We start from the raw sequence: 24,942 nt of genomic DNA on the forward strand, positions 1-24,942 counted from the left end.
ACGGACATGGACCTGTTGGAGCGGGTCCAGAGGAGGGCCACAAAGATGATCGGAGGGATGGAACACTTCTCCTATGAGGACAGGCTGAGAGAGTTGGGGTTTTTCAGCCCAGAGAAGAGAAGGCTCCAGGGATACCTTATCGCAGCCTTCCAGTACTTAAAGGGGGCTTATAAGAAAGATGGGGACAAACTTTCTAGCAGGGCCTGTTGCGATAGGACAAGAGGTAATGGTTTTAAACTAAATGAGGGTAGATTTAGACTAGATGTAAGGAAGAAATTTATGATGAGGGTGGTGAGGCACTGGCAAGGTTGCCTAGAGAGGCTGTGAATGCCCCATCCCTGGAAACATTCAGGGCCAGGCTGGACGGGGCTCTGAGCAACCTGATCTAGTGGAAGGTGTCCCTGCTCATTGTAGGGGGGTTGGACTAGATGAGCTTTGAAGGTCCCTTCCAACCCAAACTATTCTATGATTCTATGATAGAGACTCTCGTATTGTGCTGATGCTATTTGTAGAATGGCATAATGGCTGAGAAGCTGATAAATAGAAGCTGGTGGGAGGAAGGAATGAATTGTGGTACTTGAAACTGGTTGGTAACAGTTTTCTGATGGAGTCCTTTAGCCCTTGTTCCTAAGGCAGTGACTAGTTTGTAGTGGCACCTGCTGTTGGCCTTCCTAAGATTCAGTGTTTGCTAAAAGCCTTTGAGAAAGTGGAAGTGTGATTAGAGATGTCGAACACTATCTTAACTTGGATCTATTCTTCCAAATCGCAAGAATCACGAGGAAGGTCTTCAGTGGTACTCTGTTCAAAGACTGTCTTCAAGTGGACTGATGTGTCTTGTGCCACTCAGTGTTTGAAATTAGAGCCTGTTTGTTGAGCTTCTGTGAAGGTGCTGTGTTATGATAACCCCCCTCCTCTTTTTTTATTTTATTTTTTTTTTAAAAACCTAGGTGACTTAGGCTTGCAAAAAGTTTCTAAAACTCTTCTGGAACTCAACACTACACATAACTGCTTGCAGCAAGGCAGTCAGCACCAAATTCAAAGCAACATTAACTTCCTGTGTGGGAAAACACTGGTAAGTCTAAATCGCGTGTTCTTATCTTCAGTGGAAATGGCATATATTTCTAACTTGCTTTTTAAGGAGACTTGCTGTACTCATGTACTAATTACCAAACTTCACAGCTTAAGGAAGAGCCAGTTATGTTTTAGTAGGGTCATGATCTACTGTGGCTTTCAAAATTCAGTTCCCAGTAGAAAATAATTGCAGATCTGCAGCTTAGCTCTGATTGTGGGCTCTTCTGGGTCTTTAATGTTTTTACAGGGATTGCACTGTAGTATTTTAATAGCGTAATAAAGAGGAATGAGTCAACAGTGTACAGGGTGCTGTAATAATGAGAGCTGTTGTTTAAATGTTGGCTGTGCCCAAGCTGTGGACCTAGGATGGCTGTTTAATAGAACAGCATTGAAGCAGAATGACTGACCTCTGTTATGGGTCAGCATAGCTGACAACAGTAAGCATTGGGTTTTGTCTGCACATCACTGAACTAACAGTGCTTACACATCCAGCTGGGTTTCCGGAGGAGTAGTTGTTCATGAGAATCTGCTCAAAGTGTGACTGGAGATCCCCCAAAAGTTCCTATGGGCGTGTGTGTCTGCAGTTCACTTCCAGGTGCTTTTGGAGTTACACCTTCCACATGCTTGACTGATGCCACAGCTTGCTCTTTTGTACAGACTGTGATCAGTTTCTCTGATACACAAATATATAAGTACTTATCAGTGCCACTGTTGGCACTGATGATGCTGTTGCACACTCCCTCTTGGAAATCTAGCCTATTCAAACAAAGTGCCAGTGCAGCAGAGATTTAAATGCTTCCTGTTCTGTTTCAGCAGATGACTCTAAATTTAAAATTGTTGCTCAACTCCAGCTGTAACACTAGATCATAATGATCTTCAAACTTCTTCTAGTTAGTGTAGTTCTACCACCTATTCTTCATGTGACCTAGTAAAAGGATTTTGTAATAGCGTCTGGAACAACTTGTTCCCAGCACTTTTTTTTATGGCAGGGTTAAATGGGGGAGGGGAATCAGTTTAAATACACTAAAGTGCTTCTAGCTGAGGTAGTGGAGGGAGAATGGAAAAATCTGTTTGTTGTCTTTCTCTAGGTAGAGACATTCAGTTGAACATCCAGCCCTGAACTGTAGTAGAACCCCCATCTTGAAATAGATACAAATGTGTATAACGTGAGCCTATAAAAATAAGTAGCTGAGATCAGACATGTTCTTTCTGTGTAGCAGAAGAGATTGCTAATCAGTCGTGTTGTAGGATGAAAGACAGGGAACTGGTAAACCATGCTTTGCCTTGCTGTTCACCTATTTATATACATTTGTATTGGTGTTTTCCTTTCTGGTAACTAGATGTGACTGGTGATTGTGCCGATATCAATTGGCATAGTGAGTGCTTCTAAAAGTTACAGTATGATTACTGCATATTAGGTCTGGCACACGTTAATTTGAGAATTGGTGCATATGCAGACTGGGAAGGATTTGGCACCCTGTATCTTCCTGAGTTTACCAACAAAGCTGTTAAATAACAAACTTGCTGTTAACGTGTGCTATATTAAGAAATTGTGTGCCCTTGTTCTGTGACATGCTGTATTCTGTTTTTCTTAATCTCTTGAATGAACTTCTTGCTCTCTGCAGATGTAAAATAAAACTGAAGTCTGTTTTTCAAAGAATTATTTTTTCTCCTTTAAATAGGGTACCCCTGAGTTTGTAACAGCAACAGAGTGTGTGCACTATTTTGAATGGAGGACCTTTGTGGCTTGCAAGAAAGACTTGTTTAAACCTGTGAAAGAGGTAATCTATGTACTCTCCCTGCAGAAGCTACTCTTCACACATCTGGCAGTTTTACTCTAACCACTTGCCCCCACCCCAAAATGAATCTTAGCAACCTCTATAAACCTAATTTTTTCAGAGGCATATAAAGTATCTGTTGGAAGTTGGTGGAGCTGAGAATTTTAAATAACTCTTCAACTTTTTTGTGATCTGAATGGCTGTTTATAGTAAAACTCTTCTAAAAGCTAGAGCAGAACAGTAACTTTGGATGCCTCATTTTAGTCAGCATATCTAGCTTTAAGTATTTGAGCTTCAAGAAGTAAAAACCTTTTCCACATGTTAACTTGGCTTTATATATGCCTGTTCATAACTTCTCCCTACTTATGTAGCATGGATTGTGTGTAATTTTTTGTTGTTGTTCTAGGTCCCTTGCTACGTGTTTGATGAAGATTTGAAGAAACATGACTTGAATCCTCTCATCCAAGTTTCAGGACACTACTTGGTGGATGATTCTGATGATGATTCCTTGTTCATAAACATCTGCAGGGACTTAGGTGTGAACGCTTGCTTGTATCACCTGTCAGTGTATAAATTTCTAGTAGTGTGGTTCTTTTCCAGTGCCTCAGCTGAGGTTGTCCTATGATCAAAGATCAGTATTTTAGGACTTGCGCTATTGTTTTAAGGTACTTTTGATTATCTGAAGGCTGCTTTCTGTGAAGCCAAGTCTTACTCTCCAACTATTGAGCTGTTCAGAGATATGCCTCTTCTGGATGGGCACGTACTGTTAGAAAAGTTGACTTAAACTGGACTGAATAGAAAAGCTCAGCTTGTCTTGTAGCTGCTTCTGTTTGCTGCCAAATAGGACCAAGATGGTTCATAGCACTTCATGTGCTCTAAATTTATTACTTTGGGCTCCAGTTCAGGCTGTTGCTTAGTTCCAAGTGAATGTCCTGAAATGCATCTAAAATAGTGCTTAGGTGCTTGGGTAAGTAGTGGCGCATCGCTAGCACTTTCATGTCAGTTGGGAGCTATATATGTAAGGAATTAAACCAGCAAAATCACTCATTTGAAACTTGCTGAAAGGCTGGTTTAGCTGTATACTCCCACTGTAGTTTTTTACTCTGCAGGTACTGTGTGCCCCTGTTAAGGGTTTAATGCTTCTAGTTTTAGTGGGAGGTCTATTCTTTTAAAAATCCCACTAGTCTGAAACTTTTTGTTGACAGCTTTGAATAAGATGGTTTATAAGAAACAATGGAGGGGAAAAAAACCTTCCCTGTGAGGAGGGGTTACCCACTACTTGGTATCATTTTAGTGTTGTGGAAAAAAAAAAAAAAAAAAAAAAAAAACAACAACTTGGCACAGTTCTAGAAGGTCTCAAAGCCCTACACATCCAGCAGCTGTACTAGCAACTGGTAACTAGCTGCAGTTACTTTGGCAGAAAGGATGAATTTGCTGTTCAAAACCAGGGCAGCATGAACTATCACAAGTACTTCGGGTTTTGTCTTGTCAGATCCACACTTTACCTTTAAAACAGGTTATATTATTTTTAGAAAAGGTGAAAGCAATCAATAGTAAGTGAGCCCACAGATAAAATCGCAAGATACTTCAGGTAGAGCAGGGCTTAGAAACTGAGTCCTATATTCTGTTTTCTGTATTCTATAACAGGAAGTTCAAGTGGAGAGACCAGAAGCTGCCCTGCTGGCAGTGCTGCTTGCTTGTTACACGAAGGTCAGGCGTATGATGTCGGCCATCCACAGGAACAGCTGAAACTTCATGATAAAGACAGGTATGTGATTTTTGTGGTGATACCTCTGTGAACACTTCTCAGTCATCTGGGCTGGAAAAAGCAGTCTTGATAATGGATGAGCCTTCCAGAACTTAACATCAATAACACTTCAATTTTGAAGCATTGGCAGAAAAAAATTCTTCAAATACTGGCAGGGCAGAGTTTTTTTTCAGGCATCCTGCCATAGCAGATCAAATTTTCTTCATTGTGAGACACTCCTTTTTACAGAATTGCAGAACTCTCAGAAACGAGGGATGATTGGTGCTCTCTGCCCACAAGCAGAAGAGTGAGATTTGACCCCATCTGCCCACTGCCTGAGGGCCCACAGGGTAAATGCACTTGGCTCTCTGTGGGTTTACGCACTGTATTGGCTCACTGCTGCCCAGGAGTATAAGTTGAGAATAGGGCCAGATGTTGCCCTTCTGTATTTTTTGTGTTAATGAGTTATTAATAGAAGAAATAGCTAAGCTATGCAAGGCTTCTTGTTCCTGGTGGTGGCAGAACTGGGACTAGGAGAAACTGTTTCCTTGGTGCTGCCTCTGTTTTGTTTGCTGCCTTTTGTGCTGGAAGTATAGCTTGAAAGAAAAAAAAAACACAAACCAACCAAAAAACCAAACCAAACAAATGAGCTAACCCACCAAAAAAACACCCAAACAACCCAATGTGGCTTAGGGGACTTGCTGATCTTTCTGAGCTTCAGGTCATCTGAGCCTGCTTACCTTGTCTGTAGGGTCAATAGTACCCTGTTGACTTCTGCAGTGCTCTTTTTATCTCAGATGCAAGCTGAAGAAAACGAGCAGAATAAACCAGGTTAATAACAGAGAGGCCAAAGGTTCTGGCCTATCAGTGATAAGGTTGAGGGTTTTCTTTTAGTTTACAAATGAAGTTGTTAGTCCTTTGTTGCAGGGCTTTTCCCCCAGGATGAAGCAAGTGTCTGAGGTGTTCTGTACCAAGGCAGAAGCTTACGTCTGAGGAAGCACAAGCTTGTTCTCATATTGAAGTGCAACTAGTAGTCTACAGAAGTGCTCGGCGAGAAAGCTTTATCTGATCCCTGCTAGGACTGAAGAGCTTCTCATTGCTTGAGGAAAATTCATTGTATGTGCTCAGTCAGACTTGGATGGCCTGAGCAGGGAGTAAGATGCTTGAATACCTGTGCCCTAAGATGTAGGGAGGGCAGTTCGAGGGGTGGCTAACCTGGAGCCAGGCTGTCACCCCTCTGCGAGCTGCTGTCTTCTGCCTCTTAGACTGCATAGAACAGTAATGCTTAGTTGGGAAGTTGTGTTGATTTCCTTCTTCTCTCATCCAAGTCATCTTGCCATTTGTCTCTTCCTGTCAGAGAGTTACCATGTTTCATTCTCCTACTCCTGCCTCATCTGATCTGTCCCAGTTGTCTTGCTCCTGTCAATTTGCTAATGAGTTCATCTTGTACTTAATTCTGCAGGCAGAATGGAAGGAGATTATACATACAGAGGTGGTAAAATACAGGAATGTGGTAAAACATGAGTCCTTATTACTTCCAAAAGTTGTGAGAGTGTTTATCATGTCTTCTCTCCAGTAGTTTGAGAACAAAGCTGAGAGTGTTCTTGTGACTATTGGCCAAGTTCTTGCTACAATATGGGTTACAAGGCATTCAGCATAGTCTTAACTGGGGTGCAAGAGGATGCTGTATTAAGTAATTTTGCTGGGACTGTTTTAATCTTTATTTTGGTTAACTGTAAGATTAAAGGAATAAGGACCTCCATAAAAGTCACTTTTGGGAGCAGGGCTACTTTGGTATATTCTGCCTGGGTATCCAGCAAAAAGTGGATGTTCTTTCAAGAATATCCTTCCTCTTTACAGTGCACAGTGTCTTAATTATATTTTTGGTTTGCCATTTTCTGTTTCTAGGCTGGTATTGAGTTATGAGAGAATATATAGTGATGAAGAAAAGCCAGACTTCTGCCTAGGCCATAACCCAGCAGTGACCATCACTTTTGTTTGCCCATCAAAGAGGGGAGAAGAGGTAACTTTGCTGTTTTAGTTTGTGTTAAATGGTTTGTCTTAACTTTTGTGTGCGTTATCTTTCATTTTTACTCAGGGCTGAAAAGAACAGAAATTTTCCTGGTTTGCAGCTTGTGAAGAGTGTGAGATCCTAAATATACTCTTCAAAAAGTCTTCTAGAACTTAGGAAACAAAGAAGAACTTGAATAAAATTTCCCCAGGGGTTTGTTCTTTCTTGTCTTGGTGAATTTGGTCATCCTTTTCTGGGTTCAAAACTTTCCTCTGAAAATAGGATGCTGTTAGTATAGTGTTAATCCTTGGCAGAGAGCTTTACTTGCTAATGAGCACTCTTCCGCCATCAGTTGGTCTGGGCATGTTTATATCTGTTGTCTGTAACTTGTTTCTTTATTAATCTGGCCTCCCTCAGAGGGAAAAAAAAAAAGCTAGCAAGCATCATTGCATGGCAAACGTCTGTCACTTACTAAGCAGACTCCTGAACTCCTTTTAACTTAAAGTAAAATCTTTAGTGTTAAGCAGCAGCTCGGTTTTTGCAGGACACTGTTTTAGCCTCGCTTCAATCCAATATGATGATCATTTTGATGTGATGCTGGCTAATGTCAGCGACCCATGTTCCTTGAATTGGGCCAGACTGGCTATTGCTAATGCTCTGCCGTTTCATATTGTGGTGCTTTTGGTTGCAGGTTAGCGAAGGAGAAACTCTTGTCTGGCTAATTTTTGGTTTAAAGTTTTGTCCTTCATCTGACCTAGATAGGTACCATACTTCACCCTCATTGCTGCAGAAACAAACCATAGGCTTTTGTCTGCTGTCACTTTGTAGTACCTCACTGCAGCTATGCACACTTGTGGTATTACTAGTGTTACTTGTGCCTGTAACGTATCTAATACTTACCTGGGTGTCTGCCTGTTGTTTTAGTGGATGGCAGAAATACAGATTTATGAAACAAAGTGAATTTCTAAATGTTTCACTTTAAAGTGAGGAAAACCAGGACTACACCTTCTCCCAGAGGTGCCAAAATATTTCACTACAGAAAACACATCTGACGGAAGTGTTGCCTAAAGAATTTTCAAACATCTTTCAGTCTTGATTTGGACTGAGGGAATCAAAGTTGCTAAAACACCTGTGTCTAAGAGGCTGCTTTGCCTTCAGAGAACACTTGATCTCTGCTCCCCTCTTTGAGGACTCCTCTGAGGCAAACACAGTCCAAGCTGTGCTTAGCAACTTGGGCTCGCCTATCTCTGCTTTTGCCAACATCCTTCTGTAGTCCTTCTGCTAATGCAGATAGGCTTCTAATAGTTTGCCACTCAATAAGAGCTGTTTTATTTCTTCTCAACACCTGTTTCTGAGAGGCCAGAGACAATGTTTGCACCTCTTAAGCAATTTACAGGTGAAGTTAGTCATTACTGACCCTAAAGGAATGTGATACTGTTGCTTTAAAGATTGCATTTCAAGTAAGTATCTACTTGTAATTTAAATTCTTTTTACTTATGGATCAGAGTGCAGGTCCCAAACTCACAGCAAAGACAAATTGCCGGTATGAAATTGAGTGGGTTACTGAGTATGCCTGTCACAGGGATTACCTGGAAAGCAAGACCTGTCTTCTGACTAATGAGCAACATGATATCTCCATTGATTTAAGACCACTTACTCAACTTCCAGGTAAGCTCACTATTTTTCTTTTGTGTTTGTGTTGTTACTAGCCAGTTTTACAGTTCTGTGTTTGGAGACAGGAAAAATATTCTCTGTAGATATTTGGGTTTTTACGTCTGTTCTGCTGTATGTTAAAACACTTCTTTTGTTATTCATTCAGATTATGTCACGCCATATTTAGCCAAAGATGACAAAGAGGAGTATTACTATTACTTGAATGTATGTGGGAAAACCACTGCAGGTAACTGCAAGGACAGCACGGTATACACTTCATCTTGCCAAGTAAAATCTTCAAATAACCAGCAAAAAGTGGCAGGAAGATTTGAGAATCAAACCCTGAGGTGTGTAAAAGGCTGTTTAGCCCTGCTAACTGGTCTGATTGATTCTTGTTTCTTTCTTTGCCCTTATTTGTCATGTAAGCAATATTTCATACAAAATCCGAGTATTTTTGCTCAGTTTTTTATAGAAAAACTTTAACAGTATACCAGGATAATGTTAGCAAACAAAGGAGCAGATGAGGTTGGTAGAGGCCATTGCCTAGACAGGGAAGAAACTTTCACTGGCTTTGGTGTCAGAATTGCAAATTGTGCCGTGCTGCCTCTTGCCCTCCTTGAGTTTTGCATGTAAAGTGGCATCAGGATCAGATGCTTTAGAAGCTGTCCTCAACCAGAGGACCTCTGCTTCCTTTGCAAGAACATGCATTAATCATATCCAAGACTACTGACGTCCAGGATTTTGTGATTTTTTTTTTTTTAATTTTTTTTAAGAACTTCAGGATTCCCAAGTGGCATAAGATAGTTTGCATGAGACTGCAAAACAGAGATTATTCACCTATATATGATCTTCTATTCTGTCTGTAAGCATGTGACAGACTTGTCAGAGTGATCTTCCAGGAAGTATGACTTCTTCCACCTGCAAAAATAGCCATGCAATAACCTAATGGGAACAGATATTCCACCACAGCTGGAATAGCTTTAGAGCATTCTCTAAACTCTGTACAAATTCATGAAAAGTAACCAGAAAAATCAGTGAATGCAAGCCTTTGTTGCAGTAGAAATGTCGGTATTAATGTTGAACAAGCATTTGTTTTCCCTTTGAGTGAGACAATTAATAAAGAAACAAGAGTGTGGCTTCTGTTATGTGAGGAACACTGTGTGATTGTGTCTGATCCCATGTTTCTGTCTAAAACTGACTTTTTACTCAGATACTCTGATGGGGATCTCACTTTAATTTATCCAAATGGGGATGCATGTAGTTCCGGCTTTCAGAGAATGACTGTCATAAACTTTGAGTGCAATGAAACAGCAGGTGAGTTTAACAAGCTGTGATGACTCTGCTCAGGATTTGACTTCTGTGCTTGCTAGTAGACCTTATGTTCAAAGGAATGCATGCTTTGAGCCACAGCTAACACAAGGAATAAATATTGTTAAAGTAAGCACTAATTTCTATGGCTGGCAGGATTGTTTTGTGCTGTGTAGTAGCGCTGCTATTCTGAATTTATACTGATGATCAAGAATATTGAGGTATAAAAGAGCCTCATTTCTTAGCCAACAGTAAAAAAAAAAAACCAAAACAACAAACCAAACCCCCGAAAACCCCATCAAACCACAAATGCAAGTCCTGTGCAGCAAAAGGATTTTTATCTCCCTTGCTCATTGCTAGTCCTCAAGTCTCCTTGCTTTTCTTCCCTTCCCCTAATGGAAACCTAATGTCTGTTTATCCATCTTCAATGTTAAGGTAACGATGGTAGAGGAACTCCAGTATTTACTGGTGAAGTGGACTGCACTTATTTTTTTACTTGGGATACAAAATATGCATGTGTTAAAGAGAAAGAAGATCTCCTTTGCAGAGTTGCTGATAAGAGAAAACACTATGACTTGTCACCTCTGATCCGCAGTTCAGGTATGGCAATGAAAACTAGCTTTCAGTTACTTTTTTCCCCAAGTTTACCTGCCATCTCTAGTGCAGTTCTTTAGCTGAATATCAACCAGCTTTTGCTTTTTTTAGTGTTTTTCTGGGGTACTGGCATTCACTTCCCTTGTCCCAAAAGGAGCGAGTGCCTTATGAAAGTGGCTGTATCTGTGACTGCCATGGTTGCTGTCATCTTAAGTGGTTTTAAACATGGATCCTTTTTTGTGATAAAAGGCATTTTGGCATGGACGGGCTAGAACAATTAAGCCAGATGACTTGTTCTTAACAATCCCTTGTATTTCAGAGTTAGCCCAGAACTGGGAAGCTGTGGACAGTAGCTTTTCGGAGGTAGGGAGGAAGCATTATTATATCAACGTCTGCCATAAAGTGTGGAAGAGAGGAGGAGCTTCCAGCTGCCCAGATGGTGCTGCTGTTTGCTCTGTAGGTGAGTGTTTGGGGTTTTTTTGATGGTTGGTTTTTTGTGTGTGTGTTTTTGTTTGTTTGGGTTTTTTTAAGGCTCTGAAGGCTTGGCACTTCCTCTGCAAATGGAGTTGGCTGCCCTGAGTGCCTTCAGTTACTTGAAGTTAGGAGCACGTTTCTCTTGTGCTCCCAAAGACCCTAGGAGAAATGATGCAAGTAGCCTTTTCTAACTAAAGAACTTCAGGCTTTGTAGCATGGTTTTGGTGAGGTAAAAACAAAGTCCTAATGATCTGCTTTCTTAAGACTTTCCATTTGGCTAGTTAATATTATCTTAATAGTGTAAAATTCATTTGTTTCCGGAGAAACAAAAGTGATGTGTTTACTGTCTTTACAGATAAACAAAACAACAGTAAGAATCTTGGAACATTTGTATCTTCTCCTAAAAAGGTTGGAGAAAATATTCAACTTACTTATTCAAATGGAGACAGCTGTGGTGTTAACAAAAAAATCAAAACTGTCATCACTCTAGTGTGCAGACCAGGTGAGAATATCCACACCCTGTTCTCTGATCCAGTTAAAAACTGGAGGTCATTTAATGTGCCCAGGCATGAGTGCTAAATATTGGCATGTGCCTTTGTCTTTTATTTCCTTCTATGCACAAGCTGAAGCATTGCTGTTTGTTTACTAGGATGATAACAATGTAACTGCAGGTATTTAGCTGTCTTCACCTTTCATACAAGTACTCTTTAAAGACCCTTGAGTAAGTCTCTGGAACTAAGCCTCTCTTAAACATGATGAAAGTATGTTTAAGTGTTTAAAGCTCCACAAATACCTGGAAGCTATACAAAGTACTTTATTTCCCTAGATTGTCTTGATGGGAAAGACTGGTTCTGAACTGAGATCAGATACTTTAACCTTCTCTTCCAATAAGTATGTTTTGTCAAAACTGCTTGCAATTTACAAAAAGCAGAAGCATTTGCAGAAGTTGTTAATGTTGTTTATCTCCGTATAATAGCCCACTAATTTAACCATCTCCCAGGGTAATAGAAAACCTGTATTCCTCTACCTCAGCCTGAGGAAGCTGAATCCTCCAAGTGTGCTGGCTGTTAGGATCAGGTTATGCACTCCTTCCTAATAAAGCTGTTGTAGCAAAACACCAGGTTTTTGTATCAAAACAAAAATTTTTTTTTTCCCCCCAAAGAGTGCGGTAATACTGAGGAACAGACTGAGCAGTGTATCTTTACTTCTGGGCTAAACTTTAATTCTGGGGAAGAAGATGCAAAGAATTTGTGCAAGGAATTTTTGGTTCTACTTAGTCCTCACTTTCAGAGGAGAGATACTTCAACAGTTAATCTTGGTCTGCTGTTGGAGAGGAGTTAGTGTTCCTAGGCTTAAATTCCTATTTCTTTTGGCAGCCTGACTGTCTGTATGTGTAACACATTGCTCTTGTGATACCAGGTGATCTAGAAAGTGCTCCAATCTTGATGTCTGAGGGTGTATGTTCATATGCATTTGATTGGTATACTGCTGCTGCGTGTGTCCTGTCTAAAACTGAAGGAGATAACTGTCAAGTCTCTGATCCTCAGGCAGGTATGTATTTATGCTCAGCAAATTGAAAGGTTGCGAGGGGTAGAACTTGTGTCGCAACACTGAGTCCTTTTGATGCGCAAGAACAAAGTGAGTTTAGCCTAAGTCTAAGCACGCGCAACATTAGAGCACAGTAGTTTTAAGCACGTGCGTATGGAAGATCAGAACAGCACAAGCTTATTACTCCCCTAGTGTGTGTGGAGGAAAATAGATGTAATGTGTATTTTACTGTAGTAAAGATCTCTGTATAAGAAAACATGCTTTTAGTATGTCCATATTGCTTCTGAACAATAATTATGTGGAAGGAGACTTATTTGGGGGGAAGTGAACTAGCTGTGTGACTGGTAGAATCAAAACCTGTGAGAGGTGACAGGAAAAAATTAAACTGATCAAGCTTATTATTTCCCAATTAGGCTTCTCTTTTGATTTATCACCTCTGGCCAAGAAAAATGGGCACTATATAGTTAATACTACTGAATACTTGTTTTACATAAACATCTGTGGCAGTGTGCCGGATGAGTTGTGTCACACAAAATCAGCAGCATGCCAAGTAACACAAAGGTGAGTAACTCTAGTTCTGTTGTCTGTAATAAAAGATCTCTTGTTGCATGGTGTGTTGTCTGCGTGTAACAGCAAACAATTCTCATTAAAATAATTGCTGTGCTGCCTGTAATAGATTGGTGATGTGCATTTAAAATATTGTTTGGTAGTGCAGTAATTATGCTGCCAGCTCTTTCAAGCAAAGTGCACACACCTGTAATCTTGTTTACAGCTAGCTTTTGAGATTGAATGAGTGTGTCCATTGCTCCCCCTTATGTTTCCCATAGGGACTGTAACATAGGGACAGATTAACTGCTGCAGCTGTATTAAGCCAACCCACATTTTGGATTCAGGGTCAGCTGGATTCCAAGAGCTGGCTTAAGGAAGAACTGCTGTGCTCAGGATGAGTAGCGGCTGCCTTATGCAGAGGTGGAGCCTAGAGCTTGAGTGTTGCACTGTATTTCCATCACTAAAAGTGCTGTGCAGGCACAGTCCCAGTGTGTACTGCTGCTCTGACAGCATCATTGCTGTTAGCTTCTGCAAGCTATGTCTGAGATTAGTATCTGTATGCTTCAGGTTCCAGGCTGGCCTGTTGCCAGAGATGTGGTACACTGCAAAGACATGCGGCTGTACTTGAGTTGGCTTTATCTGAGTTAGTCTCCAGCCAAGGAGACTTCACTGCAGACACTAAAAACATTCTTTAAGGGAAGATGGTCAGGCTAGATCTGGTAGAGCCAGTGTTAAGTCAGAGTAAAGAATCCTTCCTAAACCAAAGCTAGGAGCATGTGAAGGCAGTTTTCTTCCCTGAGTGAGAAGACTTGCTGTTGTGCAGTGCTAGGTCTTCACTGTCCGTGTGTATTTGCATGGAACCAGTTTGAGCCCAGCATTAGGGTGTCTGCAGTTCGACTTCTAGTCTGGAGTAAAGGAACTGGATATTTCTGTCACACTTCTAGAGAAGGTAGTGTTAAAGTTTTCTAGCTATCTAAGCAAGGTACAACTTCTGTTCTTTTTCAAAGGAGGACACCTGCTCATGTTTTAAGTCTCCTTTTGCAGAATTCTATTCATCTAGCTCACTTATGTCTAGTCAACCTTATTTAGTTCTTTTGTCTTATTATGGTGTCTTCTATAAACTTACCTGTGTGCTTACTACTTGTAAGACTTCTCTTAAAGAGAGAATTAATTTTGCATTCTTTTCAGTCTCAAAGCCCACTTTTTCTTTTCTAGTAAGGATCAGTTTTGGAGTCTTGGACTGCCTAGTTCCAAACTTTCCTATTATGATGGTCTGATTCAGTTGACCTACAAAAATGGTACAGCATACAATGATGAGAAGAAAACACAGAGATCTACCCTTATAACTTTTCTGTGTGATCGGCAGGCTGGAATAGGTCAGCCTGAATATCAGGTAAGAAGTTCTATATGAAGAAGGGAAGGGCCTCCATCCCAAAATCCTGACAATAATTGCTGATAGGCCAGTGCAAGCAGAGATTGACAGATGGAAATATCCAGTATCTATAAAGCAGACTAAGAGAAATAGTTATTTCTCTTGGTATATCTGCCTCTTGCTGCAGCCATAAAGTTTGTCTTGACCACTGAACAGTAAGCTGTTCACCTGGATCCAGGTTCTTACTTCGTTCTTCTCTAGTCTCAGGGCCATGTAATTACTAGTGCTTTTGATCATCTTGTATTTCTATCTGATAAAGCCAAAACTGGCTGAGAAGTAAGAAGTGGCAGGACTGTGTGTCCTGTAACACAGCAGACAGCAGTTATATTGCTCTGGTTGCTCTGGTTGTGTTATTTTTGAAAAGAGTATTTTTGGTGACACAGTAAATGACAAGATCTACAACAAAACAGACCTACACAAATCAACCTGAGAAGGTATATCCCAAAACCAAGGGAAAATAACAAGCTTAACAAAAAAAGGAGTAGCTGTGAGTCATGAAGTATTCTGTGTGGAAAGCCTCACTGACTTATTTTGCTGTTTTTTAGATAGAAGATAACTATACCTACAACTTCAGGTGGTACACTGAACACGCTTGTCCTGAAATGCCACTGGAATGTGTTGTGACTGATCCCAACACCATGGACCAATACGACTTATCAAGGTGGGAAAGTAACATATACAACATGACTTGGCTATTCTGGTTTAGTATTCTGGCTGATAGCTTAGTACTGGATGAAGCTGGTTTCCTGTGTAGACAGCACTAGAAACTTCATCTATTGTGACAATCTTAACTGCAAGTACCTTGAAATGAAGACAGCATTTAGCATTTCCCTCTAGTATGTTGACTTGTCTCCTAAGAAGTAAGTTGACTTTTGGGGATGGTTTCACTTAATAAAAACTTATTACTGTCAACTGTGCTTTACTTCTTGGGAGTACTCTTTTTAACTCTAACACTTAAAAATGAGGGGAAGAAGTTATTCTGGAATGCCTTACAGTTGCTCTGTTTCTTGAGACTGACAGAGAAAGCTAGAGAGAATCTATGAAGAATGTGTATTCTTAGTATAGAACTTTCTCTTCCTGCTCAGCTTAGCAAAATCTGAGAAGAGAGGTGAAAACTGGTATGCCATGGATAACTCAAGACCAAGTGAGCGGAAGAAGTACTACATAAACGTCTGTCGACCACTGATTGCTGTCCCAGGATGTGACCGGCGAGCATCTGTCTGTCAGATGGAATATCGGCATGATCATGTGAGTGGGCTTTCCTTCCCAGCTCAGAGCTGGTTTGCCAAGTGAGTGAGATTAAGGGGTATGCAAGATAAGTACATGACTTCTGGCTTCTTTGTGCAAAATACAGTTGTATTCTGTGTATCCGTAATGTTGGCATAATCACTGCAGAATCGTAGACCTCCTGTCCACCTCTTCAAAGACCAAAGCTTTAATTTTTACAAATGTATCAATGTCACGTTTGACATGCATGATTCTTTTGTCCTGTGTTGCAGAGGCGGACAAACTGCATCCTTCTGTGTAAACTGCCGTGGTCTCCGAGACTGCTAGCATTGCTTTAGGAACAGGTTGCTGTCCTGGATATTCTGTCTTGCTTCTGACTTGTTTTAGATTGAACTGTGGGAGAAAGGCATTTAAAGATTCTTTGTCACCCCTCTCTGAGCTCTCTTTGACTTTGAGGAGTAGATTAGGCAGGAGTTGCCAAGCCAGGAAAAAAAAAAAAAAGGCAGTGGTGGTTATGGGCTTCTACTTCTGTACTTCCCTGAAGTGTAGCAATTTATCATGGGACTGTTTGTGCTGACAGGCTGGATGGACGCTTTGCCCCAGGCCTGGCTTCAGTGCTACTCAAAGCTGTAGGGAATGTTGAACTAGAGGCTCACCAATCTGTCCCAATTCCTTCTGTAAAATGGAGAGAACACCTTCTCTCCATACTGGTGAAGAGGTTGCCTGAATGACTGAATCTGTACGTCACCATCATGGCACTTGAGCTCAATATTATTAGTTCCCTGTGCTTGCGTTAGTCCTTGTTGTGTAAGACTATTTTACATGTGGAGACATATTAGGGCTTCATTACTTCTTGCTGAAGACACTGGAGTAAAAAGTGAGCACACTGTATCAACCTAAATGCAGAGTTGTTTAAAAAAAAAAGCGGGGGGGGGGGGGCGGGCAAAAAACCCCCAGAAGTCCTGTGGACAGAGCTGCTTTGGAGGTGTATTCTTCTGTTTTGTTGTTGTTGTTGCTAACTTAAAATAGTTTCTTAAAAATAGGAAACACCAGTTATGTTGCAGAAGTGAAGACTAATTTGGACCTTGGTAGTAGCAGTACCTACTGTTGTTCTAATGCTCAGTTTCTGCTAGTGCTTTTTAGGCTTTGCTAAGTATGGCAGATCCCTGACGTCAATTCTAAGAATGCCTGGAGGCTTCCACACACTGTCTTTTAAAGAGCTGTACAAATTAAATCCTACTTACTGCATGTGAGGCATAGGCCTCCCTAAATTCCTAAGATGAGTAGCTGGTGAGATAAGGATGGCTGTTGTCAGGCACTACAGGCACCTTATTGTACTAAAAATAAAAACAACAAAAAAACCAAACCATGCCTGCTTGTGGAGCTTGTGTGTTAAATATGTGAAACTTAAGCGCATAATGGGGAAGATATGTAAGGGGATCTCTACACCTTTGTTATCTTCAAAACTCTCAAGATAACCTTCTGTACACAAGATTATTGTGGTAGGTATTTTCTTCTTTTTGACTGTATCTGTAACTGCTCACTTGAGTTTAGAAATGCTGACATGCTTTTCTTTATTTCTAGGTTTCTTACTCTGAAGTCACCTCTATTAGTAATCTTGGTGTTGCCAGCAAAGAACTAGTAGTTGAAAGACCTGGACGCATTATTCTAACCTATGCAAATGGCTCTGTGTGCATTGATGCTGATGGAAAGAAAACTACTTATACCACCACCATCCACTTCATCTGTTCCAGGGGCACTCTTGTAAGGACAAATGATCTTTCAGTTGTTGCTTTGTCATAGTAGGTTTTCCATCATATAACTTGAAGCTACATGAAGATGTGTAGTGTATAGGAGATTCATGACAAGGGAGACTTCTTGAGGACTTACAAAGCTGACTTAGATGCTAAAGAAGCGTGTGTCTTAGACTGGGTATTTTATCATAAGCAAGAAATAGTTAAAAACCAACAGCCTCAGTGGACAGTGATATTTCAGACTAGTCTAATCAGCATGAAAAATACATGGGGACTTAAGACTGAGGAGTTGTATATGCAAACATTGCAGACCCCCTTAAGAAGAAGAATATTGTAAAGTGCATCTTCAAGCTTAGGTTCTGCATCCTCTGTTGCTTGTTGATTCTAGATGAGTTCTTAAATCTATAAAGCTTTTGCTGATACAACTCCACATACTGAAGTTTAGACAGAGGGGATTGTTAGACTGAAGCTTGCCAAGACTTGTTCTTGCTGGTTTGTGAATCTGCAGGTCTTACTCCACTCACTCATTTGATCTTCAACCCAAGAGGTATGGTGAAAATCTGTGACTTGGAGCAGTTATGAACTGCTTTGCTTTTGCCTGAAAACACTGAAATTAAGTGTGTATAATTAATACTCCTGTTACCTTGTTACCTCAGCTAACAGAGTTCCGTGTTCTTTGATTTTTTCACTTTTTTGTTATAGTGGACTGTGCATTATACCCCAAAACTCCTCAAAGCTTAGACTGAGGCAAGGTCTGATTATGCATGTCTAGATTCATTATTGAATTTAATCTGAATTTTTGGATGTCTGATTCAGTTCTTTGCTAAAGCTTAATGACATGCTAAGTGTTTAGCTAGACAAAGTTTTCAGTGGTGACCTTCAAAATAAATAGGGGAGAGGGAAGCGGGTGGGAATTGTGTGCATTTGTAGTGAAGTCTCTTAGAAGAACGTGACAGTTTCTCATAAAGTGGAGTCTCAAGTGTGAGAAAGTGTTGGCTATTACACTTACTCTGGTCTTCTCTCTGCAATCTGTTTCCAGAGTAGCAGCCCACGGTTTATAGCTATTCAGGAATGTGTGGCCACGTTCTTATGGGAAACTGAGGCTGCTTGTCCAATCAAGGAGACAAAAGATGATTCTCAGGTGAGAAGGGGGGGTGATAATTGTATTCATACTCTCAACATACTATTTTTTTTTCCTAGCACTCCTTGTTGCTGTGTTTAAATGACTCTTGAAGAAAACTAACTACAGTGAAGTCTGAAGTTGATCATAATGGAGTCTTGTGATATCTTATTGCTTTCTTGAAGTGTTCCTGAAATGCGTAACTTCTGACCAAAGTATTCAAGTGCTCTCTCTTGAGAACAACATACTTGCTGTGACACTGAATGTTTCATTCCCTTACAAGGTTGCTAGTAAAACTGAGTTTATATGTAAGGATATATATTGTCCCTGTTTGTGTACAGATCATCAAATGAGGGTGGATTTTTTTTTTTTACACTGAGCTACTCAGTTGCTTCTACTTTACAGGTCTCAACATAAACACATTAGTGTGAAAACAACCCTCACTTAAAATTTCCTTGCTCTTAGCTGACCTGATAAATGTCATCTGTTAAACTGCACTTTGATATGTTGGTATGTGGCTGACGTCAATGGACAACTGTGCAAAAGAATTGAATGAAGTGTTGCTACTGCCAGAGCTGTATTCTGGTTGTCCAAACTAAGTTGCAGGCTAGGAATACGTGTAAATCATTCCTTTACCTCTAACTTGTTTAGGGAGCCAAAACTTAAACAGAAGAAACGCAGAAGGAGAAAATAATGCTGTCGTAATTTTTTTTTTTCAGTCCTGCTCTGTGCGAGATCCAAACACTGGCTTTCTGTTTAATCTGCAGCCATTAGCTTCTGGAAAAGGCTATATGACTACTGGCATTGGGAGGAAGTTCTTGGTAAGGATTCTGACTGTACTATCTGTTGCTTATGGTTGCTGCTGTTGCATTTTTCCAGTCTTAGTAAGCAAGTGGAATTTTAACTCAGTCCTCTTAGGAAATTTGAGTTGGCGGGAAAGTACTGTGCTTGAGGGGAGAAATGAAAGATAACTTGATTCATCTCAGATGGTCTTAAAAGCATCAAACTTTCTGGTTCTTAGCAAACATAAGGTAGCCACACTTTCGAGGCTATGCAGGGTTTCCAGTTATGGACGTAATACCAGTTTATCTGCTGGTGCAGAAGAAATGGACAGTGGAAGCCTAGAAGGGGATTAATCTGTCGCTGTCAGTGTTCTTAATGTGATCTGCATGTATCAGTAGTCCTAGGCTGTCCACAGATACTACCATAGTGTTTTTTAGTCTACGAATAAACTTGCTAAACCACATCCTGTACTGCTAGTGGGGAGAACTTGTGGACCTTGAAGCTGAAGATTGAAGATATTGTTCCAGTATTAGTATAGTTGGTTGTCTTGCAGTCTAGAAATGACAGACATTTCATGCTGTTTGAAGTACATGACAAGTGAGTTCTACTGATGTAGAAATGGCTATATGGACATAATTTTTCTGATGCAGTTAATACTGTGTATACCCACATGTTTTTCAAAACTTCTAGCTAAACATTTGTGGACCCATGCCAGATTGTGGTAAAATCAATGGCAAAATAGCTGCTGGATGTGAAGCAGAAAATCTGACATCGGTGAGGCTGGTGGAATTAGACAAAACCCTGTATCTGTCTGGTGAAGGGTTTCTGACTCTTACCTACAGAGGTCCTCTTCATGTGCAGTCAGGTGAGTTCAGGAAATACACAGTGGAGATGGATGCTGGTATTCTACAAACTTTCTGTGAATGGTCTCCATTCCTCCCTTTGTTCATGTACTAAAACCTACTGGGCTTGGTGTTAGTCACTTAAACAAGCTAGTTCATATGAAAATTTTAGGAAGAAATCAAATCGTGCAGAATGGTAATGGCTCAGTTTTCAGTAATACATGTGCATTTCAAAACTCCTGGAAGCAGAACAAATACAGTACAGGATTTTTTTTTCTTACTGAGTAGCTAAAAAATACTGCTCCTCGCATGGAGAAATTGATAGTCAAATTGGGAAAACAAGCCAAATGAATTTCTAAGTTAAGTCCTTGATTTAAGCTTCAGTTTCATGAATAATGCTCTCTAAAGTTGTTTCATATCTGAAAGGTCATTTTTCAGTAAGCTTATACTCTCTTAAATTGAATTTCTTGAATAAATGTGCTCTAGTACCTCATGTACACCTACTTCATTAATTTAAGTCTGTTTCACAGATAAGACTGATGAAAAATGTGTATCTAACTTGGATTTTACATATACTCCAACTGTACTGAAACTGAGTTTTTGTAGAAAGGCATATGACACCTTAACAACAAAAGGTTTTTAGGAAAACAGGATTTTTGATTCGGGAGCCTCAGATGCTTCTGAATCTTAGTCCTCTGTACAAATTGCTATGGTGATATGTCTTATTTTCCCAGTTGTGATGTTTTCGTACCTAATACACAATGGGAAACAAGTCATTGAGCTCTCATATATTTTGCTTTGAGAACTTCTACCATTTTGATAACACTAGGATACATTGATGGCGAATACTATAATTCTACCATTTCCTGTGGGCTGTGGAAGGGAGGACTAAACAGAACTGAACATATGCTGCATAAATAGTATCAGTATTATGTGTTCTGCAGTCATTACACTGAACTTCCTACAAACAAACAAAACACCTGACCCTAAAACTTTGTGTGATGTAATTAGAGGTTGCTGGTACAGCAGACTTCATGTTTTATAAGTCTTCTGTTTCTTCAGATGTATCGTGTCAAAAGACCTAGGAAGCACAGTTCAGTGAAGGTAATTCTGCTCTTGAGAAGTGTCAAGGCATTCTGGTCTCCCATTTGGAGAGACAGTTGCAGCTGTTAGGCAATTTAGCACAGGTCTCTAAAGAAGGCTTGTGTATTTACAGTTAAAAAAACCATGAAGTTAGTGTTTTCCTTGAAGCAGTTAGCAATAAGAAACTGTTAGAAAATTTTAAAGTCAAGTATTAGCTTGAACTTAAATTCAAATATTCCTGAGTGAACCAGCAGCAGATAAGTGTTTGTTTTACAGGAACATCAGACACATTCACGGTGACTTTCGTTTGTAATGATTCATATCCTGGAGAGCTTAAGTTTGTGCGTGAAGAGATAAACAGTGTGCTGAACATCCATGACACTTTCTTTGAGTTTCACACAGCTCTGGCCTGTGCTCCTGCTCCTGTAGACTGCCAGGTTACAGGTAAGTACCTGGAATTTGGGTGGGCTCTGTCCAACAAATGTTGGAAGGATTAACTGAACAGCAAAATTCTGTGGAGAAGGGCCTTAAGAATACCTGTTGTGAAGACATTTGTAAGACTTGAAGTCTTCACAGAAGTTGTGGAGAGGGAGAGGAGGTAAGTTGTTTGAAGCAGGCTTAATTTAGGAAGACAGGCAAGAAGCTAATGGGGAACATAGTGGTATACACAAGAGAGCTGATAATTACTTTGAATCTTTAATCCTTATCATGACTGGGTGCTGCTTCATCCCAACTCTGAAGAAAATGGGCTAATTTAGTGTTGGCCTCTGGAAAAATGCACCTGTGAATTGTGGAGTAGTTACGTGTGAGAAGTAACTGTCGAGGGAACTCTTGTACCTTTGGTGTAGTGACATTTTTTTGTGGAAACAGTCCCTTCTCTCAGTGGATATCTAATGTGATTCTGAAAATTACTTTGAATTATGTGTATTCATCAGTGAAACTTGTATCATTTCAAACCCAATACTGCTGCAAGTATCTAATAGGTCATCTTTCAGCTTACTGTATGTACTGCATATCTTTCAGATGCTGCTGGTAATGAGTATGACTTAAGTGACTTGAGCAAAGAGGGTGAACCATGGGTTGCTATAGACACTTCAAAAGAAGCAAAGAAGCGCACATTTTTCTTGAATGTCTGCAAGCCTTTGCCCTATGTGCCTGGATGCCCTGGTAAGCCAAGTGACAAGCATTTCTTAATTTGTGACTTCTGATGCGAGATCATGTACGCAGAATGACATCCCTGGTTATTTTAGTAGGATTTCATGAATCCTGCCCATTCAGTCGCTGAACTTGCATAGACCTGGGTGAGGTATGTCAAGGGTATAATAAACAGACTTTCTCAAGCTGAGAGCAGTCTCAATGCTCATCAGGACTCTTGCATTGAGATGTGTGGGAATGCATTTGGGAAAAACACACTGAAGGCAGTATTTGCCAGTATCCTTGATATTTTTTTTTAATTTTTTTTTTAAAGAAGCAGCGAAAGTTAAATGTTGTTGAAGCCTCTTAACTGAATGAGGCTAAAATGAGAAACTTATGCCATGTCTTATTGCACCTTTAGCCAGTTTGATTTATTTAACCTGTTGCTGTAGTCTTCTGTCAGTCTGTGGGAGCAGATAAACTAGTGAAGTTTTAAAGATGTTGGTGAATGCAGGACAGTAACTTATTCTATTCCTCAAAGGCTTTAGGCACACAATGTCTCTAACTGTATTTATGAAAACACTTCTGTTGCGTTCTGCTTTGGGAGTTTGAGACAGTCTGCTTTAATGCTTAAAACTCTTTTAAAGCCACTCCATTATGTTATTTTACAATAAAGTTAACTCTAGTTGTTAAAGCTTTGATCTAAAATACAGGCTTTTTCTTTTCCCTGTAGGTGGTGCCATAGGATCTTGTGTGAAATACACTGATACAAGCAAGAACCTTGGAGTCATTCAGATAAACCCACAGGCTGCTACTGATGGGTCATTAAGCATTATTTACTTGAATGGTGACACATGCAAAGATAAGCAACGTTATTCTACACGTATAATCTTCCAGTGCGATCAAACAATGGTAATTTTCTGTGCCAGTTGCTATTAATGAGGATTTTGGAGCTTGGACTTACTATAACAAATTAGACAACGTTAATTCCTATTGGAACGGAGAGGCTGGTTCTAAAAAGTAATGTCTTGTATACAGGTTTTTCCCTTTTCTCTCCTTATAACTGCTCTCCTGAGCCCATAGAACACAACAGTGAACTCTATCGTGGAATCCTGTGAGCCACCAAAAGCAGCTCTTTGCTGAAAATGAGTACTGAAATTTGATAATAGAGATCATAGACTGTGCAACTGCAATACAAAAGGATTCTGCATGTACATTTTGAGACTTGCAGTGTAATCATTAGTAAGGCTCTTTCATATGGCTCTTTTCTGTAGGGATCGCCGGTGTTTGAGCAAGAGGGTGACTGTGAGTTTATATTTGTTTGGAGAACGTTGGCAGCGTGTCCTATTCACAAAGCAGAAGGTAAGTGTAGTTATTTGAACTTTAAAATATCAAAACATATCTGTACAAGAAGTAAATACTTAGTGAAGCTGTGTTTGTTTCATGCCCTGTGAATCTTTCTGGCTTGTGGAGGGTTGACTTTTCTGAGCTTTAAGCCAATTAAGAGTCATATCTAACATTAAAAGTACAATTTAGGATGACAGGTGGTACTTCCCTATCTAGGGAAAGAAAATAAAGTAATAATGCTGTCTCGGACAAATAATAGTACTACCTTGTTAAATCACTGGCAGACTTGCTAGTGTCTTGTAAATCTTAAAGCATCAGTTTTCATGAGAATGTGGTTGATCCTATGCCTGGCAAGTCATTCCCTGTCCCCCATTAAAGACTGGAAACTGTACTGTAAACTTGACCCTTGACAATGGGGGAGAGTCCAGCTGGCGAGTATCAGAATTTACAGTTGACTCCAGGACATGCAAGAAGGAGCCACACGTTCTAGTTCTGACACTCGGTTGTCTCTTAGATGGGAAGTTGAATGTGCAGGTCTCTTCTCCGCCCTTGCAGGCTTTGTTTTGTAACTTGTAGATAATGCCTTATAAAACATCCAGACTTCCCGTAAAGGATTGTATTGCAACAGTCCTAGACATTATTCAAACTGCCAGTGTTCTCATGCGGCACAAGAGGAATGCTTACAAGCTACTGCTCTGTAGCCCGCAATTACTTTGCAGGATGCTGGTGACAAGAGTTGTGGTTTTGAAGGGAGGGAAACTGATGTCTTGTCTTGAACTTGGTACCAACTTGTTGGATGATTGAGGTGAGTGTAATAATCATATGATGCAATCTGATTTTTTTTTTAAAAGTTTCAAAATATTGAGCAAAGGGTCACTTTGCTGCTGATCAAGTCCTCAGTTTTAAAGTTACTGATGTATATCAGCTGATTAGACTCATGAAAGTAGAATTTTCCCAAACCTTTTTTGTATACATCTTGGTAGATGCGTAAGCTGTAGCTAATATTTCCTGTGGTCAATTATTTCCTAAGTTGGCAAATTTTATAGCTGTTAAAAGAAGATGCAAGACTGACATCTAGGACAACTTTTGCTTCGGCCTTGTAACCTCACTGTTCTTTCCAGATAATTAAGCAAGTGCTGGACTTGGTGTCTCTGGTTCTGTACTTAACCTTCAGCGTGGCTGAAGGAAGAACCTGTGAGGCCACTTTGAGGTAGTCTTTCAACCACGGTGTGACTTTGCATCTTGCTTTAGTGGCAGTTATAAAAGAAATGTTCCATTTGTAGCTTAGTCTCATAGTTCTAGATATTGGTGACTTCCTGAAATGACCTGCTTAGCTGGACTAAAATGGTCCTTCCGTGTCACTACACTAAAGTGCCAGGTACTCATTTTTGTGGCCTTACTTGTGCCAGTAAGCCTTAATTGTCCTAAGTGTATTTGGCATGGGTCATAGATATTAAATTGTATTTTAAATTCTGAACTTTTCTTTG

At 40.1% G+C, this 24,942-nt stretch overlaps 1 protein-coding gene across 1 annotated transcript in view; it reads left to right on the forward strand.

Moving 5' to 3' along the window:
- Positions 1-24,942, forward strand: part of IGF2R (insulin like growth factor 2 receptor) — a 61,633-nt gene that overhangs the window by 13,762 nt on the left and 22,929 nt on the right. Inside the window, exons 3-26 of the mRNA XM_075036070.1 lie at positions 948-1,072; positions 2,754-2,852; positions 3,256-3,385; positions 4,497-4,617; positions 6,505-6,619; positions 8,113-8,275; positions 8,427-8,607; positions 9,471-9,574; positions 10,004-10,168; positions 10,482-10,622; positions 10,992-11,138; positions 12,056-12,187; positions 12,598-12,745; positions 13,949-14,126; positions 14,711-14,826; positions 15,251-15,413; positions 16,977-17,156; positions 18,186-18,287; positions 18,986-19,087; positions 19,740-19,914; positions 21,251-21,418; positions 21,998-22,141; positions 22,842-23,020; positions 23,383-23,470. Of these exons, the coding sequence (XP_074892171.1) occupies positions 948-1,072; positions 2,754-2,852; positions 3,256-3,385; positions 4,497-4,617; positions 6,505-6,619; positions 8,113-8,275; positions 8,427-8,607; positions 9,471-9,574; positions 10,004-10,168; positions 10,482-10,622; positions 10,992-11,138; positions 12,056-12,187; positions 12,598-12,745; positions 13,949-14,126; positions 14,711-14,826; positions 15,251-15,413; positions 16,977-17,156; positions 18,186-18,287; positions 18,986-19,087; positions 19,740-19,914; positions 21,251-21,418; positions 21,998-22,141; positions 22,842-23,020; positions 23,383-23,470 (3,366 nt within the window). The remainder of the gene's footprint in view (positions 1-947; positions 1,073-2,753; positions 2,853-3,255; positions 3,386-4,496; positions 4,618-6,504; positions 6,620-8,112; positions 8,276-8,426; positions 8,608-9,470; positions 9,575-10,003; positions 10,169-10,481; positions 10,623-10,991; positions 11,139-12,055; positions 12,188-12,597; positions 12,746-13,948; positions 14,127-14,710; positions 14,827-15,250; positions 15,414-16,976; positions 17,157-18,185; positions 18,288-18,985; positions 19,088-19,739; positions 19,915-21,250; positions 21,419-21,997; positions 22,142-22,841; positions 23,021-23,382; positions 23,471-24,942) is intronic.

The sequence above is a fragment of the Buteo buteo genome, chromosome 9, assembly GCF_964188355.1.
Source record: "Buteo buteo chromosome 9, bButBut1.hap1.1, whole genome shotgun sequence".
In the NCBI taxonomy this organism is placed as follows: domain Eukaryota; kingdom Metazoa; phylum Chordata; class Aves; order Accipitriformes; family Accipitridae; genus Buteo; species Buteo buteo.